Genomic DNA, 18,291 nt, shown 5'->3' with positions numbered 1-18,291 from the left:
GGCTCCCTCCTTCTGGAAAGGACCCCGTTGGCCAGTGTACCGAGCATTCTCGGTACACTGAGCGTTCCCGGTACACCACGGAGACTGACGGATGGGCGTTCCTGAGTGATTTCCGCCTACCCATCAACCGGTCCGGTCGGGTATTATTGATTGATGGATTTTGCAGGCACTCTCCTCTTCTCTGACTTTGACTTTGATAGAAAAATAGATAGAGCGCGAAGAGGATATGTATACGGCCTAGTTGTTCGGGCTGAAGTTTCAACTGTTGGGGCTCCAAAAAGTTGGTCACCCGAGAGCGGGATGACACGGCGTACCATCGAAAATGTGTCAATCGGGTGCGAGAAATATGGTGGTTTTTGTTATCAGTTTTTAGCAAAAATTTCAAACTTTTCTTTTTGCACACTTTTCCTTATCATGCAAGCGACCAAAAGCGTCAATCTCTGCTCTCCAGTGGAAAAAGACGCCTACAAACAATGCCACGCTAATGTGCATGCTTCAGCTTAAGTGCCAGTGGCCCTTCCGCATAGCAATGCTGCACGATTCATTAGCAAAAGTAGGCAATGAAACCAAATGAACGCAGCAAAACGTAAACTCCCAACCGTTCTCGAACGCTATTCCGCCCAAATTCTCTATCCGTCGTTGTGCGAGGCGTTGAACCATTAAAACGCCACCGTTTTGTGCGATACGCGCTGAACCGTTCCACAGTGTTACAGGCTACCCGAAAACAAAACCAAACTGGAAAAAGGAAGACGAAAAAAAAGGTTCACTCAATTGAACCTTATTAAACCCCTTTAATTATTTATGCCAGAAAGCAAATCGCCGTAACGATCGCTGACGCGGGCGGGACTCTTATTTGCGCATTTTTTTTTTGCGTTGTGTTGTTTTGTTTCTCGTTCCTACCAGCGCCACGATTAGCACATTTTATTTTAATTGCTTCGCGACTGGCACAGCTTACGCCTGATTCAATCCTACCGCCGTGGTGAAGAAAAAAAACAAAACCCCCTTTTCCAGACAAACGATAATCCATATCCGTTCCGTAAGAAACCGAGCATTACGATGCAATGAAAAATGTAATTAGAATGAAAGGAAATCAGATCGTGCCGGCAATCTGCGTGCGGAAGGCGGTAGGCACGTGCTGATAAGCTGGAGCCAATTCTTGTTTCGGCATTAATCGCAGCAAATGAGGTCAGACAGAGAACAAGCCAAAGAAAGAGTGTGTGTGTGTGTGAGAGAGAGAGAGAGAGAGAGAGAGAGAGAGAGAGAAAGAGCAAGAAGCATACCGGGAAAAAGATTACAAAAGGGTAGAAAATGATAATTATGAAACACACCGAGCTACCTACTCATAATCCATTACAAGGATTGGCTTTACAAGTGGACCCGGCCAAGCGAGATGCATTATCGATGATGCTTTTTGATTCTTTGCTTGAAAAAACAAGGGTTTTCCGTGTGCATTTTTAAACAAAACGACCATTATAATTATCAAAAAAGCAAGCTTTGGGACAAGCTTTGCAGAAACTTTGCCCATCTTGTGACATTTAATCATTAATAAAACAAAATTATCATACCAAATGTAATTGACAGTGCACTCTTCGAACGTCCGAGAAAATCAAACAGCGCGAAGTTTAATCAAAAAAATTAAACCAAACATACGTTCAATCGCACATCCCTTACAGAACTGTTAAGCAAACAGAACAGCAGAGCACGAAACACAAGCACGAGTTTGCAGCATCATTTCGGGCGCACGGGACTTGTACACTCCCTACTTGTTTGCTCGCTGACCAAGCAATTCGGTTTATCTCGCACCGTGTAACATCGGCTACTGGTGCTGTATAAGGCACGAGAATGATACTGCTGCTGATGATGATGCGTGAAATTGGTACAACACTTGTTAATTACTTGCGCGGGCCCCTGTAGCTTCTGTACTGTGCGCGTGAAGCGAAATGGTGGAAATGGGTTGGAAAAAAAAGAAGATTGCTCAACGAATCGAACGGAAGCGAATCGCACGAACTTTAACAGAAGCCGTTTAATCAAATCGATTATCGCGATCGATCGCCAACGGGTCGCGGGCAACAGAATGTTCCAGAGCTGGGGGAGGTGGGAAATGAGGTACAATCGGAGGAAAACGCGGAACGATAAATGTGATTGGAATTTTATTTTCTGTATCACTGTGGAATTGCTTTTCCGCTTCTGCCAGACGGGGGATTTATTTTTGAGGGGAAAATCGCAATGGAGACATTAACATTTTTGGAGATTGAATGAGTAAATACATTAAGGCTTATATTTGTGCTACAATACGTAACGAAAACTTTTTTCAAAAAAATAAAACTCTTATATCTCAAACTTCAAATCCACCCGAATGCGTTCACTGCAATCAATCATCATTGCTCATTGCTCACCCCAACTGGCAAACCTACCAGCAAACTGGGTCAGTGAGGCAAACCCTTTCGGGTGAAATTGGCAACCAACCCCTCCCCCCCCCCCCATCCCATCTTGGGCGATTAATTACGGCAAAAAGCTCGCGGGGAAAAAGTCAGCCCAACCCAACGGGATGTAGGGCGTCGGATGCGCTGTTGCAATGTGGCGTGATAATCGAGGAGGCGTCGCTCACAGTAGAACGCTGCTTTGAGTGCATTTGAAAGCACCAATACGTGCGCATTATTGTGCAGCCGTATGTGAACTCCGGTGGCAGAGTTTTTGTTTTTTTATCAGAGAGTGATTCTATACTCAAATCCAAGCCCACCTCCGTACACTGTGTGGGGCAGGCTGGCAGGGGTGGAAAGTCGGATCGTTAATTGCTCATTTGGAGAGGATTTTCTGGACAATTTAACAACTTTTATTGCAAAATCCCCTTGCGTGCGTACGGGCAGATGGGAATTAATTACACACTGCCTAACTGTGTGAACAGCGTTTTAACACATTGTAAAGTATTGGCGAGTTCTAACTGCGTGTGTACCGATTCGGATCGTTGTTTCATTGTTTATACCTCCCTCATTTGTCACCATACGATACGATTGTAAGGATAAGGATGTTAATAAACTGTACGATAAATCACTCCAGCATGTGTTAAAGTGTGGTGTATGTGTTTAAAGACAAATGTTTTGAGTGCCTTGTTTTAGTGTTTTAGTGCAGTTATCACGCGTGTTTGTAAGGGTATTTGTGTTCGCCGTTTCCAACCGGTATGTGTTAGACTTTTTGTACCTTTTTTTTGGTTTTAAGCCCCTCTTTCATCGGGCAGTGCGAACGAATTTTGATTAATTACATGTTACATTATTATCGCTCTCGTTCCCTATCCCCGATCGGCCACTTCCGCCCCCGGACGACAGCCGTTGGACGTCAGAGCCGCTCGCGACAGCCAGCACGAAGGACGCACGAAGCGGCCCCGTCCATCGACCGTGAAACCGTGCTCAAGATTAATCGCCGCCCGCTGCAACGACGTCACCGGTCGTGTGACAACTTCTGGCCTCCGCGGTCACCGGCCACCGGCACCGGGCCGGTGCACGACCGCCACCATCCCTCCCCATCGGCCGTGACCGATGCGCTGCCGGACGCAGAGCAGGGTGAGTTTGCAATCGACAGCCGCCGGTACGGTAGCCACGACAGCATCCACTTTGACGAGCGCATCCGCCGGCAGCACAAAATTGACCCACTCCGCACACTGTACGACCGGGAGAACGTCGTGCTGACGGACTGGGGGCAACGGCCTCGCTCTACACCGCCTGCTGCTCCCGCGGGCCACCAGCGAGAGGATAAAAATGATAATCATGTTTACGGAAGTGCCGGTACGACGACGACGCAGGTGAACGCTCCGTGTCACACTTCCGCCGGGCAGCACGATAATCGTACGGCTTTGCGAGATGATGACAGCGAGGGCTCTGGGATACTGCCGGCAACGTCCCGGGACACCGATCGGCCGGCCGTGCATGGCAATTTTGTGCCGGCACAGGACGGTGGTGATTGTCAGCCACGGAAGGAAGTGCATCCACCTGAGCCGCCGCCGAGACGGTACTACCTGCCGATGGATAAGATAGTGAGCGGTGAGCTGGAAGCTATGCTTCGCTTGTTCCAAGACACACCAATTACACCCGAACAGCAGCAGCAGCATCATCATCGTCGCCTCGAATCACCCGGTCGTCGCAGCGCCACGCCATCTCACGGTGGGAAGATGCAGCTGCACGAGCGCAGCCACTCGGTGCAGGGATTCGAGAGACCTTCGCAGCAGCCCGCACCAGCTACCCTGCTGCAAGACGGCATTGAATCGAAGCCCCCGTTAAAGTGGAAACCCTCCACCGGTGGCCGGACCACACCGAGAAGCGCACTGCAACGCCACCCGACCGTGACGGACGTTAGCTGCATCGAGACAATCGACCAGCAGCAGGTCGATGCGGTTGAGGCGAATCACGAATTCAATTTAAATTCAAATACGGGCTGGAATTTAAATATTGATCGACGTCACGAACCGGCACCGTGCACCGGCGGGCAGGGGAAACCGCCGAAACAAAGTTACTCCAACGCTGCCAACGCCACACCGTCGGTGACGTGTGTCTCTCCCGTGGCGGAGACGGCGGTATCTATCGGGGCCGATCAGCTGACCACTAATTACTTCGACAAACAGGCGGACCCGTCAACGGTACGTTTTCCTGTTGCCAGCAACTGGAGCTCGCCGGACGCACCAACGGACCAGCGTTCCACCGTACCGGCCTGCTTCCCAGTGACCGCCACCATCCCCATTAGTCCACCAATCGAACGACAGCAAGACCACAAATTTGACAGTAACGTCAACTGCACCGGTTACCACCGGTGTTGGCCGTCGGTCGGCGAGTTTCATAATTACAATGAAAAACTAATTACAGACACGGTCGACCAGGGGGTGGTAATGGCGATGGAAGGTGGCGGTCCACTCGACACCGGATCAACACCACAACCGTTGGACGAGCGTCAGATCACCGAAAACCGATGCCAGTCGCATTCGTCAGCATTAAATGTATCAAATCAGCCAAATCGTAATTGGATTAATTTAAATTCAAATCAAATTTATCACCAGCAGCAGCAGCAGCAGCAGCAGCAACGGTGGCCATCTCCAAGGGATCCGGTCGTCTGTCAGCGAATGTCACCGGGCGAGCCTGGCGGAGTTGGGTTAGCCGATGCCTATCATCACCGAGCTGCGTCGGTCGGGCCCGGCGAGCGTCGCGGTGCGAGTGGCCAGCTCGCCCGGGAGACACATGTTGCGTACGGGACCACCAACACCACCAGCACCACAGCGTACAACGAGTACGCTAATGATAACCTTCAAAGGTTCTGGCCAGTAGCAGCAGCAGGAGCAGAACAGCACGAGAACTACCAGCTCGACTGTAATTATGATAATAAAAGCGTTCGGAGTCATTATCGCCGTGAAGCATCGTCATCCGACAATGGGCAACTTCCGGTGGAGGGACCGGCACCACCACCATCGGCTTACCGTTATGTGACTCCATCCCCACCGCTGCCACCGTACCCGCTGGCAGAAGAACCGCTGGCACCGTCCGTCCCCTGGCGACCCCGGGCACGCTCGGGAAGTTCCGGTTCGAGCGTAAAAATTAATGAGATTTTCAAATTTCCCCCACCGCCACCATACCCGTGCGATTGTGCTGCGGGCGATATGACCGCGACGGCCGAGATGGAGGAGAAGGCTGAGCAGGACGATGAGCTGCCAGAGGTGTGCCGTAGTACGAATGTAAACGCTGCTGCTGCTGCTGCTCCTACGAATACTACGCCGGATGACACCGGAAGGGATTGCTCTACAAGTGGTAATTATCTTTCCTAGCCTAGCCGGGAGTCGCGTAATGCGTTTGGTTTCGGTTGCGCGAAAGCGATCCGATCGAAGAAAGTGATTGGAACCGTTGGTTGGTTGGTTGGAGTGGAGTGGAGTGGTTGGCATTTGGAGGTACCGGGATTTTGGGGTAAAGCTTATTTTCATCTGGCAAACGATTGTCCGCTCGCATTCGAATTCAGATTCGGGAGGAGATTTCTGGAGATGATTTAGCATGAAAGTTGCTAGGCACTTTTTGGGGTGTTTTGGAGCATAAATAACAGGTTGGAAGGTTATAAGGAGGGAGGTTGAGGTTTATTATGATTAAGAGGGTTCATGCATTTCAAATGGAACTTTATTATACAAATGGTTCATACGGATATGGAAAGATAATTCAAAATTTTGCCTAACAACTGTCATCAATTCTGCAATAGATGATATTTTTCGTATTTGTATGGTCATCTTGCCCAATCTCGATGTATGAAAATTACTTTTCATACTTTTCATTATAAACTCTTATTTGGAATCTAATTGTAGCACAACTGTAATTGTAATGTAGTTGAAGCAACTAATGGCAGATCATTCTTACTGCCTTTTGGCACGTTCCTAAAGAATAAAAACAAGATTGTTTATGGTATTGGACTAACTTGAAACTCTCTGTAATGCTGCTGATAACTTCTACATATTACACATCAGTGTGGGATCTAAAATTCCTCAAATAAAAACACGATTTACTCGTTCATAGGAACATGAGCCTTAAACGGACCCAACAAGTCATATTGCACTACGTAACTGAACAATGCCTGCAGAAGGCGAAACACTCGTGTTCAGATATGAAGTTCCGATGATTGAAGATGTAATTATAGATTCTATGGCAGTCTGTAGGCAACTACTCTTGAAACAAACATCATTTATATACAAAAATACCACATTAAGTTAGAGAGAATAATTTGAATTTACAGTCCAATTCAATTTGGATTGGGCAGTACAAACATCTTTCCAATGTTTGATTCTATCAATAACGTTACCGTTTCTATCAATAAGTTTCCAATTTACATACTCACAATCCTATTTTTGGCAAACAAAGATCCTTATTGGAGCTTCCAAAGTAAGTAAAACAATCAGCATCCTTTTTTTTTCGCCGTTTTATTGCCAAAACTTTCCCGCTCAGCGCATATCATCTTCCGCAATGGATGCAAATATTTAATTAAACCAATATTTCCTTACTACCGCACCCCCGTCCCCGATGGCCGAGCCCAGCTCGCAGTTTGCATCCCGCTTTATTTATCACATCAATCAAAACCGTATCAAATAACAACGAGCAAATTTGAGCGGAATGGAATTAGTGGGGATAATAAAAGTGTGCGTGGATTAAAAATGCTGCTTGATTGTGTGCCGTGATTCATTCCAATAAAAAAGCTTCACGAATGGCAAATAAAAGCGAAACACAAGCACAAGCAACAGTACAGCCGCCCAACCCCCCGGTCGGTGGTTGAAAATCAGCCGCGTACAAACAAAATCAGTTCGCGCACTAGATGACCGGTCCGGAGCATAAAGCAATTAAAGAACAACGCGTGACTGGTACTGGTTTCGGATGTTTCCGTGTTGACCGTTGTTGCTGTTTGTTTTATACATGCAATGTGTCGTTTATTACTGTCCCTTGTTATGATGACATAAAAGGGAACGGACGAGCGACAAACGAGAGGGAAATTAAAAAAGTACCACTGAATTGTTTGGAATAACAATCAAGGAATGCATTTTATGGCCAGGCTCGTTTCGGCCACGGCCGCACATCAATTGAATGTGTCGAGTGCACCGGAATGCCGATGAGTTTGAAGTGTGTATGATCGTGATGAAGTGCGTATGATCGCTGGGCAGGGGGAGCGGAAAGATTCAATTGATTCCTGGCGTACCTGTTGGCAATTCCGGCACCCATAATAGGGTTGGTTTGATTGAAGAATGCAATTTCTTGGATGTGAACTTCAATTGAAACTGAAAAATCAAATTTATTGCAAATTTTTTTTAAATTGAAAAATAACACATTACAATACCAATGATAATTGTTAAATGAAATACTGGATGAAGCATAAAACCACAAGAATTGTTTTTTAAAGGATTTGTATAAAACAAAATTGAAATACGATTTTGAAGACACATAGTAAATCAAATTAGAAAAAAACTATAAATAAATGCTTGTGAACCGTTTCTAAAGTCATATCCAACCAAGAACCCGATTGATTATTTACCAACTTAATGCAATTGCACTTTGAATGCAATATCTCTACTGTGAAAGCAACTGATTTTCCTGATAAAACCGATAAGACGAAAACACTGTCTTTTCCTTTCCCAGAACTATCGCACCAGAGAGTCCTTTTTACAAGCAAAGTCTCCGGGTCACTTGACGTATGTTTGCAAATTCGAACGATATGGTTCTGCTTTCAATGTGTTCAGATTTCCCTTGAAAACGGTCACATATCTAAGGAACTTCATTCAAGCTAATTCTACTGAAAACAGATGACTGGGAAGTTGTGCAATAACACGAATTCCGATGCACTGTCTTTGCGCCAACATCATCCAACGGATGCATTTGCCCAGCGAACGGTCCTCCATCACCAAGCGCCACGCGTCCAATCACTTCCACCTCGGGAGCATTCCTCCCGTGGCCGTACGTTTAAGATTATAGGTTAAAATAATTGCAAAACCATTTGCAGACCGCTCCAACCAACGTGCCAGCGTCAAGCTTTCACCGGCAGTAAACGTTGCAGTTGCCGTCAATGCGACAACTTTCCCATCAACGAACCCATCGCACCGGGACCGTTGCCAGCCAACGGTTGGCTCCGGTGCCGCCGGTGGTGATAATGATGTCAACGCTCATCCCACCCGCTGCCCAACACGCTTCGGCTCCGGTTCCCCGGAACCGAACAGCTGCAGCGAGCGGGACGATGCAAACCCGTACCGCACCGTTTCGGGCGAATCGTTTCGCTCGCCAACGCCATCAACCGTACCGGCCAGCAGTAATGTTGATGTTGATTATTTTAAAACAAATTTAACGGCTGATAAAACACGGGACGCCAGCGCAAACAGCCGGGCGCATCACCATTTCGACCACCAGTGGGCCGGTGCACCGCGGGACAAATCAATCGACCCTGCGCCGTGCCATTCCGGGGCCGAAAATAGCGCACCGGCACGGTCGGAACGCGGCACCGAGGCCGTCGGCACGCCGGTACGACCAGCGCGCATGATTAGTTTCACCGATGGTGAGTTTATTTTTGGCCCGTTCGACGAACGGTCGCTGGAATTTGGACGATTTGAATTATTGAGCGATAAACGGGGACCGGGAGCGCAAACACCTGCCGCCCCCGGTCGGACTGGCAGCACGGACGAGTCACTGGAAAATGCCGCACCCGGGGACGCTGAATGGTGCTACCTTGGTGCGTATGAAAACGATCTCCACGCCTAACGCTCCGAACGCATCACACTTTCATCACGAGTCATCTTCTCTCGGAAGGTTGAAATTGGTTTGCAATTCACACTGATCCATCCATCTGTCTTGCAGCCTTTGTGTGCCGCACACTAGTGAGGGGAAGTTTGAGTTTTTTTTTTTCCACGCGTTTCAAAAACACCCAACATCAACACGCAATCACCCCACAGCACGGAAAATTCGAAATTGTGTACATTTTACGGCTGATGAGAAATGAACCACCCGGGCCTCCGGCCGGGCGGGCAGCATTCCTTCGGGACCATTACACAGCTCGCACCACGCTGCCGTGCAGAAACATGGCCCTGAAATTTCATCAAACATTCCCCCCTTGCTTCCTTTGGGGCACCGAGGGCACACACACACACACACGGCAACGGACGGTGAAACATGAGACACAAACTTCTCCACCTGTTTTTGTGTTGTGGCTGTCGTCACAGACACACAGGACAAGCGGTGCGGGTCATTCCATTTCGATGACGATGCTGGCGGTGAATTGCATTATGGGGGTTTTGCGGCCCGCTCGAATGGAAAACCCTGTCAGTGGTCAACTCACAGTCAGGGGACTTCAGACAAGCTTTTGGAATTCCAACTTCAATGTGTGTGTGTGTGTGTGTGTGCAATACCGAGGATTTGACATGATACGACAAACTACAGAGGAGAGATTATGGCAAACCATCCGAGGTGAAGCTAAATATAAAATCAACCTTCCGCTAACGTTGCTGATGGAATTTGTCACACAGACATGCTCACAGAGAGCGACAGATGGATAGAAAAAAAAACTAGAATATACAAGCAAATGGAGAAAAATGACACAAAAAAACTTTGACTTTCATAACCAAACACACGCTGACTTGTGACGCAGGAGGGCGGCCACAGGACACTACAGTGCACGAGAACAATGGATCATACTCACACCAACTTCTGCCCCAGGTCATCGGAAGTTCACTCACTCGCCTGGTGGGAAAAAGCCAAACAAAAAAAAGGAACACGAAGCAACTCTATATCGACTTTCATCGACATTAATTGAGTAATCATTGTCACCGAACCTGTCCGTCACCGTTGATTCTATTTGTATCCCTCCCCAACCTTTGTGTCCTCACCACAGTCCCGGGTTTCCCCCACAAACTACATCCCATTTCATGGCTTTTCTTTGTTTGAATTTTCCCCAACTTTTCTCCGCCCGCTCCTGCTCCCTCAACCGGTTGAGTGCAGCTCACTCCCCTCCCGGCGAGTGTCAACAGTCCCGAGCTCCCTCCCCTCCCACCGACTACACCCGCTGGGCAAGGTTTGAAAATGGAAATATAAGCCCCCGCGCTAAAACCCCTTCGCCCGGGCGCGATTTGACCGCGAACGATCGGGAACAATCAACGCCCGCTTCCGGTGCACCCACTACCGATCCCACCCGCCGGCAAACGCGCGGCGAAGAAATTGAGGACATTTTTCAACAGCTTAACCACTCGCTCAAAGCGAACGCGGAAGACAGCGAGGAAAGTGCAGCTACGAAAGCGACCCTCGGCCAGCTGGTCGAGAACGTGCCGGTAATCGAACGCATACTGGATGATTTGTTGACCTTTTCGAAGCAGCTGCTGGAGCAGAAGCAGCTGCTCCAGGAGCGGCAAGAGTCGGCGAGCGGCAGCAATGCAGCAGCCGCGCAACAAGAAGCTGGCGCACCGAAGCTGCGAGCCGAGAATCGTGCGATGGCACCACGGGTCGAGATAAATGATGATAATTTAATTAATTTATTAGCCTCCGATAGTAGCGGTGGCGAGGAGGGGAACGAAATGACGCCAACAATCGACGACCGTGACACGCCAGAAAGGACACACTCGGAAGGGGAGAGCAAAAAGTGTCGCGCAAACAATGGCGCGAACAATGGCAATCAGCCGGTCGGTGGGGAGCTACCGCCCCAGCGGGAGGACCCATTTACCAGCGTGGCCATCTTCAACTGGAACCCGCTTGACGTGTACCAGCAGCAGGGGCTGTTTATGATTGATCCCCGGTTCGCGCTGGCTGACATGCGAGCCATCTCGCCCGGGCCGCCCCCAGGTACCTCCAGTCAGTCGGCACTATTCCCACTCCCGACAGTGCCGGAGGAGATGGTCGATAGCGTCACGGATACGGAGGACCAATTGCAGCGCCGAACGGGACAAGAAACTGGTGTAGCAGCACCGAAGACATCCGATTGGAAAGTGGACGCTTGTCACAATTATTGTCCGGCGGGTGTTGATCCTACCGTAACGGCTGGCTCATCCAACCGGCAGCCCGGTGACAATGTAGATAAGATTGTGCAAATGAATCAGGTGTTACATTGCAACGAACCGGACCACGTTCGCTGTCCGCCGGCCGGTACACCGGACAGCCGTCAGCAACGTGAGCTCACACCGACCGACGAAGGTACGTACCACTGAGCGAGTGGGTGTGTGTGTGCCTCTATGTGTGTGTGTGCAACTGCAATTGTTGTGCAGTCACTTGATTGCCTGTGTTAAGTCCACGTGTTCGCAACAGGGTTGCACAGCTCCTGCCACCTTCGTCCCGTTCCTAGTGACCTTTCCCACTGCAATAGTGTGTCAATGTTGCCGTTGTGATAATATCCGATTACACTCTAATGTAGGCCGGCGAGGTGAAGAGATGAAGGGAAAGATAGCGGGTGAAAAGAGAGACAAGTAATAGAGCTGGCGCAGAGCTCACGTGCACCGACAGGCGTGTGAAATGTAGCCGTTAGTTAGTATGTGTGTGTTCAATTATCCGTCGTTTTATTGTTGCTACAACCATTACACAACCTGTTACTATTTATGAGTGATATTAAATGGGACGGTGGGGTTTACGTACGCTCCCGTACTACCAAGTTTTTTAATTATTTTGTTATGTAAACTTGTAACACATTCATTGTACTTATCACTTATAAACTTATCGAAGGAAATAAAAGATTTCAAACAGAAAATTCAAACTATTTTTTCTCTATTATAGTCAATAGACATTTTCACAAATAAAATTCTCATATATAAATGAAACCATTTTGAATGAAATTGAAAGAAAGAAAACAAAACAGATGTATTATTGTTCTAATTTTTCACTTGCAGAGAAATAGAATCTCAGTGATGTTAATCATTGCATATCTTTAGGCGCAATCATAGTTTGCTTTTTTAATATCGGATAAAACTTCCATGCGATGTTTAAAACGCAACTCTCCTAGACTTGCTTCGTTTGAAAGATTTGATCCGTGACACTACTGATCCTTGATAGGTACTCTTTGATTATAAATGGATCAATGTAGTAGTATATCGATTGTTTCATATAGCTTTTGAAATATTGCAAATATTAGGCTCAAGTATGAACAATTACTGGTGTAGTGTCCTTTCTGCCGAATAGTTTCAGGATATTTCTCTTCCTTTAACATTTTCACATTGTGTTATGTTTATGTTCCATAAATCCTTATTTTTTTTACCTTCAAAGCAGTCCACAGATCTTGGGACAAATGCAACAATATGTGAAGAACTGTAAACAAAAGTTTGTTAAGCTTCGTATTCATCTGATACAACAAAACAACAACTCATTTCACAGAAAAATCCGCCACTTGCTTGTACAGAAAAATCATAACATCCAAAAAATAATAAAAATAAAAGAATCTGTCGGTTAATTCCGGTGCTGCTTAAAAGGAAAAACCAAACAAACAAATTTACTACAGCGCGTACGAATAAACTGACACAAAAAAGGGCTCAATGTACCATCGAATCAACGAACACGAAACCCAAGAGCATGAATGAGTACAGTAAAATTAAAAAAATGCCCTCAGAATTTAAACACAACACGTTGCAAACGGTTGATTTTCTGATTCGCACATAAGCGCTTTCCCCCTCTACACACTCCCACACAATATCCCACACGTGTACAGCTGTCTGTTTTTCCGGCCAGTGTAATTTTTACCACCAAACAGAAGTGGTCTCGTTTGTTACAACATACACACATACACATTTGCTGTTGGCTGGCAGTCGCCACTTTTTTGTTTTGTAATGTTAATACTCGATGTTATTTCCTTCCCCCAATCTTCCTCCCTTATCTTCTCTCATTTATACATTACACATTATGAAGCTTCACGATGCACGGCTTTGGCAAGATTGTTGTTTTTGCTGATGCTCTTCATCTCTCTCACTCTCGCTTTCTCTCTCTCTCTATCTTTCTCTATAAATCTCCCTTTTTTATCAGCGCACACACATCGAAGGTACAACCATTGCCACTGTTTTCCACTTCTGCTGCTTCGTTTTACACCCGTGGGTGGATTTATTTTTCACCTCTTTCCTCCCGGTGGACCGAGGAGGATGTCCAGAAACTTTGAAGCGTCCGTTTTTCGATCATGTTGCATGCATAATAGGCGATAGCACAATATTTGTATTACATTGGAAAAAAACGGCAAGCATTTATTTATAGTTTCGGAACTGCCAAAACGGAAACAGCAACCAAACCACATGTGGAGCTTTGAGACAAAAGTGGCCCGTGAATGAGTTTGCGTGTAGTTTTTTTTTTTTTTTTGTTGTGCCATGAAGCGATGCATGAGTGAAACCTCCATTTCAAGCAGCGTTGTACGCCGGTACAGTGGAGAGTCACTTCAGCAATCGGAGCGTACATGAAGTGTAATGATTTTTGCATCACTTTGTTGTGTTTTGTTTCGTTTTTTTTTCCTTTGTGTGTTTCAAGCGGCTGATATTCGGTTTTTGTTGCACTACAATGTTTCCATCCTTGCACTTCCGATTTCAAAAGATGAACTTTTAAATCTCTGCGCATCACTTATTCATACGCTACGTTTGCTGGATTTTTACACAGTGCACAGAAAAGTGCCAGCATTCGAGTTACGTGTGTGTGTTTTCAATAGATTAAATATTGATTGGTTAAAATTTGAAATGTATGGTCAGTGCCGTCGGCAAGTGAGTTGAACTAACCTCTTTGGTTCATATTGATTTACAGTACCAAAAACTAGAACGATGTTGATGCGTGGCATAGCAACTATCTAATATTGCTGCGAGTGAACTTGTTTGTTCAATGAATTGAAAATAGAATCAGATTTTTCGCAAAACCACGATTGAAATGTGACTTTCCCTGGACCATGTTTTCCACCATGTTTTTTGCCGTAACAAATTATCTCAGCTAATCTTTACCGATCTACAATCATTTTTTTGTTGTTGCTACAGAGCAGCACAAATGATCATTGTTGGGGAACAGACGCCAATTTGCACACCATTTACACGTTCTATCTTTACAGCCGGTACTAAAAAGCGCTATCATTCATCAAGCAGTCAATCGTTCAGAGATTTTGAATGTAGATAATACCGAAACGACAAAAAGTTGCTGAAGATGATCATAAAACCATGACAAACGATACTCTGTCATTAGGAAATAGGGTTCCTTTGAGACACAACCTCGTTTGCGATGTTTTCCACACAAAAGACAAGCTATAAAGCAGTGTTTTCAATCTCAATTAAAAAAAGTCCATAAATCAAATACCTTTTTTCATAATAATCTTACTCAAATTACTAACAGCACTCGAACCTGCTGCTCTACGCATTGATGTGGTAGACTTTTGGCACACCTTTCTTTGTACCACTTTTACACCATTTTTTATATATCGTTAACCTATGGAATGTTTCCACACCTTTCGAAAGTATGCCCGCAGTAAACTTTTCCAATAAGAAACCATCCGGCCAGTGCACCATTCCTGGTTCCGGGGCGTACATTATTCAGTCAGGCTTTGTTTTTCGTGCCACACTGTCACCTACACGCGGTTGCATTTGATATACCGAAACACGGTACCGCACGAAGAGCAAACAGCTTTCCCCTGTTTCCTGTTGTTTTTGTGTATTTCTTTATTGTTTTTTTTTTTGTATTTTTGCTACGAACAACGCATACTCACACTGGTTTAGGTAGCGCAGAATGTGTGAAAGAGTTTATTTGTATTTGTTTTCTTCAATTTTGTTGTTGTTGATGATGTTTATTTTTAGTAGAAAACACATTACTTTCCGGAAATGGTGGACATTATTTATAGCTGATTGGCGTGATGTTGAAGGAAGTGGTTTTGTTTCGCGTTATTTTCAGCTGTGCAATAAATTTCACTTTTTTTATTGGTTTGAAAAGACGTACGCAAAGCGTAGCTTTTGAAACCAACTGAAGGTATGGAGCATTTTTATTAATATCAATTCTTTAATATTCTCTATTTCAAGGGCTTTGAAGTCGGTGGATATTTTATAAAGAATTGAGATTAACGCATAGTCAAATTGAACATTCAGAATGCACATGCAAATAAGAGAGATTCTAAAACAAGGCAATATATATGCAGCAAACCAAAAACGACAATCTGAAAAATGATTGCCTTCAAACACAAATACAAGACATAAAAAAGGTACTCTTCTCTCCCGATATGAAAACGATAAATTGTCTTCAAAAATATGGTCGACTGGACAGAAAGATTCACTGCACCAATAAAACACATCTATTCGCCAAATCAACTCAATCAGTAAGATTTAGTGTGTAGCATCATAAAAATTACCTACACCGCCATGCCGCCAGCTTCCGTCAAAGTGGAAGCCATTAAACCATCGAATCGAAATGAATTGCAGCATTCAAAGAGTTGCCCTAACTAGCCGGTGCTAGCAGCCTTTTCTCCTCCCCGCCTTGAGCAATCTGTTGATGTTGCATCTTTATTGTCCGTGGACAAGACATCCATCCAGTTGCTAGACATTTCTAGCAGTTTTATCATAGTTTCCGCGAAACCATAAACATTTCCTCGCTAATGGAGCTGCCGAAAGATTGATTGCGAGCTTTTCGCTTTTGCTCGTCAGCCAGCATCCGCCAAGCAAAAGTATAGAGCTGCCCAGGAGCAGGAGCCGCAGCCAAGCACTGAATCCAACCGTCGGACACATAAAAACGGGAAATAATAATTTCATGTTGTGCTATTTATTACCTGGAAAATGAGCCACTGGAATCGTGATCGGCGTGAAGCGCCCGAAATCCATTACGGCGAAATGTTGCCTTTTTACGAGCGGCTCTATCTGATTCACTGGTTTGTTATTCCCTGCTGCTAAGCATTGCCTGTCATTATTATGGCACCAATACAGATGCCATACGTTTTGTGAATCATGTTTCATGCTCTTTTGCGAAACTAAAGCCCCACCCCTGCAAGGTGGGCACCAAACTACTTAAGACGAGAGAGTTCTTCAACTTTTACACTGCCAACTATATTTGCCCCACTAACATTCCCGCAAGGGTGGCAAACTTCACACACGCACACACACAGAAAGAGGTGGTGTAGTGTGTTTTTCAGTTTTTTTTTCTTTTATAAATCAAAAAGCAGCATTTTCTAGCCCGAAGAAGAAGGTTTCCGGTGGGACCAGAAAGTTCTGTCCTGCTAAGTGGAAGCGAATCAGGAGCAGAACATATCGACACAATGGGCAAAATAGCCCGAAACTCCCAGTGTGTGAATGTGTGTGTCTGTATCTGCTTCTCCAGGATAGGAATTCACTTACCGATATCGAAAATAAAGAAAATGGCTGGAAGCATATCGTTCTGCGAAAAGCGTCGCGTCGAAACGAAACAAGAAGCTCCCGGCTGCCCTAAGCACTCTTATCTTACTTCCAAGCACCGCACCGGACGTTCACACCCGCCCGTCCCCCCAACTGCCTGGCGAACCGTGCTGTCAATGATATCGAAGCAAGCGCAAGTCGGAAGTGACAGCGGGTAACCCAATTCCGGGCGACAGGGACAGGGCGGCGAACGCGCGCAAGCTGCACAAGATGCACTTTTGTTTATTTGACCAACCGGGTGTAAGTTGGTCGCCGGCCAAGCAAAGGGTGCATGCGGTGCGGAGGCAAAGGGAGCAAAAGTTATTACAGCCGAGAGGACACCCATTGCCCAGTTGCGCCATACGGTGCTGGTGGAAAACACCAGCGTTGAGTGTGAAACACTTCAAACACTGAGAAAATCTCATATCCTTTCCTGCTGCTCCTGCTGCTGCTGTTGTTGTTGCATCCCTTAGAAAGCTTCTCCACTCCACCCGTCAGTTCCAACAGGAAAGTGTGGTAGATCGTAAAAGGGGGCAAACACAGAGAGAGAGAAAAAACAGTTCCAACCCCAAAAGCACATTCCCGGAAGTCTAGGAGCGAAATAGGAATATTTATGATTGTACAGCGAGAGGTGAGGGAGAGCGATCGAGCAAGGCACGGGGAACGGGTCGTATTTTTCTTTTAGCACTCCCTTCCTTCCGGGCGCCTCTGTGGCGGTGTCACACAGTTCGCACCCAGTTCGGAATTCCACTTGTGGGAATCGTAAATTGTCATTTCATTCAACCCACGAAGCAATTTACCCTGCGTCAGCGGCAGTCGAAATATGCCTTCGGGGTCCGGCCGGGGCCACAAGCGCACACAAATCGTTCACAGATTGTCATATTTTATTATCATTGGAGCGTTTTCGACACGTTGAGTACGTAGGAACAGGAAACGCTGCTGTCGCCATCTGGGAGATTCAGTGTTAAAACTACCCAAGACAAGTTTCTGGTTCATTTCACGAATTCTTCACTGACCGCAGCTTAATCTGTCTAATGATGAAGCGAATTCTTAGAATCCTTATCGATAGAGAGACCGACAGAAGCAACAAAACAAAATCGCAACCACTCGAACGCATCCAACCTTTAATTGACTTTAGCGACGGGCTTTACAGGTCATCGAGCCGGCCGGGTGCTCGTAAGCGACGCCGTTCGCCGACAAAGAGCATCCGTGCAGCAGACCGAATGTCCTCTTAAAAGGCCCCAGACCAAGGCCAAGATAATGATATAAATTAATTTTCGAACAAGAGTCAAACCCGCACGCCCGACGCGTGTCTAGTGCCCTCAACGCTTCGGCGGGCCTTTTCTAATTCGATTCGAACTTTTACCGGATCGCGAGCTCGCGGTGCCGGTGGAGTAGCGTTGCGATCATTATCTCATCCACCCGGCCTGTTGAAAAGCTGAGCCTCATTTTCCGTAAAACGCGCCGGGCGGGTGAAA

The 18,291-nt window shown here is 46.3% G+C and overlaps 1 protein-coding gene across 1 annotated transcript in view; it reads left to right on the top strand.

The window, feature by feature from the left end:
* The first annotated feature begins 3,259 nt into the window (after positions 1 to 3,259).
* LOC120894989 overlaps positions 3,260 to 18,291 on the top strand; it is a 67,487-nt gene continuing 52,455 nt past the window's right edge. The window contains exons 1-4 of the mRNA XM_040297927.1: positions 3,260 to 4,981; positions 5,042 to 5,783; positions 8,497 to 9,216; positions 10,479 to 11,660. Of these exons, the coding sequence (XP_040153861.1) occupies positions 3,260 to 4,981; positions 5,042 to 5,783; positions 8,497 to 9,216; positions 10,479 to 11,660 (4,366 nt within the window). The remainder of the gene's footprint in view (positions 4,982 to 5,041; positions 5,784 to 8,496; positions 9,217 to 10,478; positions 11,661 to 18,291) is intronic.

Source organism: Anopheles arabiensis, chromosome 2 (assembly GCF_016920715.1).
Source record: "Anopheles arabiensis isolate DONGOLA chromosome 2, AaraD3, whole genome shotgun sequence".
Lineage (NCBI taxonomy): Eukaryota > Metazoa > Arthropoda > Insecta > Diptera > Culicidae > Anopheles > Anopheles arabiensis.
Note: the sequence above shows the minus strand (reverse complement) of the source record. Positions and strands in the feature narration are given on the sequence as shown.